Below are 2,667 nucleotides of genomic sequence, written 5' to 3' on the forward strand. Positions count from 1 at the left end.
ACACGTTTTTCCTTCATGTCCATCAAATATGATCGCGTTGGTTCACATGGCAAGGCCATGGCTGCTTTCCGATTTCAAGAAAATCATTCTTTAGGAGGTCTGACCTTACCACATCCATTTAGAGTTGACAGTCGTGTATACTGTGGTGCTATTGGGGCGGAGTATTGAAAATTACCTCACCCAAAAATGTGTCCTAAAACCCGGGTTGACGATTTGCACTTTCTTCGTGAACGGATTAACCTCCGTTCGTGTAATTAGTAGCTGTTTCTGTCCAACATGCGGCTTGAGGGAATTTCAAAACAACCAGTAGTGAAATATCGGTTTGACCTGGTGAGATTATAATCATAAGTTGAGATTTATTAGCACGTTGCTTTACAAGGATATGCGCAAAACTCGCGAAAACTATGTGAAGCACTGCAGTTACAGACATTGTCATCTGAACAGGAGGAATGTTGCATGTAGCCAGTGTTGTGTTGTGCATACGGTTTCACCCGTGTTATTCTCAAAATCCTGTTTGAACACGATTTGCAATGACTGACTAATGTACGAGAAGCATGTTCGGAGAGGATGGACGACGAAACGATTGAATTTGACTAGAAACGGCCTCGTTTTGTTCACTACTCCCCATTCTGGGGAGACGTACGAAGCGTACTTGTGCGCAGATGATGAGTAGTTCGGTCTTGGAAACGCATCCATTATCCGTAGCTTGGTCGTCTCGGTAATTCAGCTAGGTGTTTTCGGCCTCCCGGATTCCTGGCGCAACATTGTGTGCAAAAGTTCGTGTTTTAGAAGGCCGTGTCATGCCAACAAACGACAGGACATTGGCTGCTATTTGGAATTCTAACTTTGAATCTTTGTTACATGCTGAGTGCTTGTTAAGAGAAAAAATGAAGGGAATTCTCTTGGTGGTGGCCGATTGCAAGGATATAAACTACTGGGTCCATAAAAAGAGCAAAATAGTATGCAAGCCTGCTGAAATGATAAGATTCCTTCTCAGACTTTTTTGAATTTTGGGCAGACTTTGACAGCAACAGGTCAAATGGATGTGTTCATTCTCTGACAATTAGAAAATAAGACGGGAAAAAACATTCATGCAGTTCGGTTAGTAGCGGTATGGTTGCTTCTGGTTATGTGTCACGTGCTTTGGAGTTTTTGACGAGTGGACACGATAATCAGGTATATTTTTACCAGAAGTCTTCTAGATTATACGCCGCCATCCCATACACCATACCAAGGGGTGCTTCAATGGACAAAATATCAGAAGGGAGAACGGTGCTCTATTTGACAAATGGCGGTATGGCGAACGTAGTAAATGCCCCGAGCACCCTAACCTTATAAGTTCTCTTCACTGCCCTAGAGATTCTGCTTCACCTTCCTAATCACTTATGGAATAACTCAGTACGAGAAAGCTGCAGAAAGCCAATGCCTGCATTGTTGCGAGTACTGCCAGGATTGGGGATGAAAAAACTGTGATCAGTATACACCGTAGGAGAAGTTCGCCACCATCACATCGTCTTACATGCACACTACACACCTTGCTAATTTGTAACCCATATGTGTCGGGGTGTTCTATATTTGTAGTGAAGTATTCCGCGGCTTAGTCTATTACCGCTTTTTCGTATCGGACAAAATGTGGTATTTTGCCGTCAGTTAAGACCTCGTCGGCTAATGCAAACATGAAGTACTCATTATTTTGGCGAATGAGATTGCTTGGGGAAATGAACAGACAAAAGACGGAGGACTGTCGACGGGTATCCAGTCAAGCGAGAAGACTTGTTACATATTCAAAGGGCATAGCAGCCTGCTGCTGCAGGTGAAGAAACAAATCAAGTATGAAATTGACAGCATTCGAATAGCAATGCTGCGAAAGTTCATGTTCTTGAATTAGAGCTTTAGAAATGTCGTTGGATGATGTCATAAGTTTGCGGATGGAGAGATTTTGGCCAGCTTTCTCTACAGGTCTGAAATAAAAATAGGATTATGCTTACTGGAGTTCAAGTGTTTTACGTGAATTGCAGCATGTATTTGTTACCCCCATGGGTGTCTTCTTGGCTTACATATAACTGGGATTTGTAGATCGAGGGGTACCACATAGGAGGAAGGGATCTGAGATATTCAAGAATGAAGACAGATTGTGTCATTATTCTCAAGTTACCGCTCACAGTGTTGCTGTAAGCAGCTGTTAAGACTATTTGACTACAATCACGAAGAGACAACTGACTTGGCATTGGAGAACTTTTGTTGGCGTATTTCGTGGTGCTCACACCTGAAATATGGGACAGCTTGGATACTCAGCCAGAGCCGACTCAGAGTTTGGCCACAATGTAGTCCTAGGCACGAAGAGCAAACTGGCCCGCCTGTTAAAACCTCCAAGTTGGACTGTTTGGACCCTGCTTGCTACATTTCTTTCCACTGAACGAGAGTCACTATCGTATAGGTTTACTCAAGTTTGTTCAATTGTTCTCCGAGGTATATAAATCGTCGCTCCATGGGAAGATATAGTCTCTACGCCCCCGTGACCATGGATATTTCGTCCGCAGCTCAACAGCTACACATTTGTATTTTCAGATGGCGCGCAAACTCTATTGGATCACCTAAGACTGAAATTCGTTTGAAGAAGCAAACATAGTTTCACCTGTCTGCTATCACAGTGCGCTCCCGGGTAAG

At 43.4% G+C, this 2,667-nt stretch overlaps 1 protein-coding gene across 1 annotated transcript; it reads right to left on the bottom strand.

The window, feature by feature from the left end:
• Window positions 1–1,760: 1,760 nt before the first annotated feature.
• T265_15851 (hypothetical protein) lies at window positions 1,761–1,918 on the bottom strand (the record flags this gene model as incomplete). The annotated part of the gene is made up of 1 exon (XM_009179245.1): window positions 1,761–1,918. A coding segment is annotated over one exon (156 nt), but the record flags the coding sequence as incomplete, so codon positions are not given.
• Window positions 1,919–2,667: the final 749 nt, after the last annotated feature.

The sequence above is a fragment of the Opisthorchis viverrini genome (genome assembly GCF_000715545.1).
Source record: "Opisthorchis viverrini unplaced genomic scaffold scaffold5890, whole genome shotgun sequence".
NCBI lineage: Eukaryota > Metazoa > Platyhelminthes > Trematoda > Opisthorchiida > Opisthorchiidae > Opisthorchis > Opisthorchis viverrini.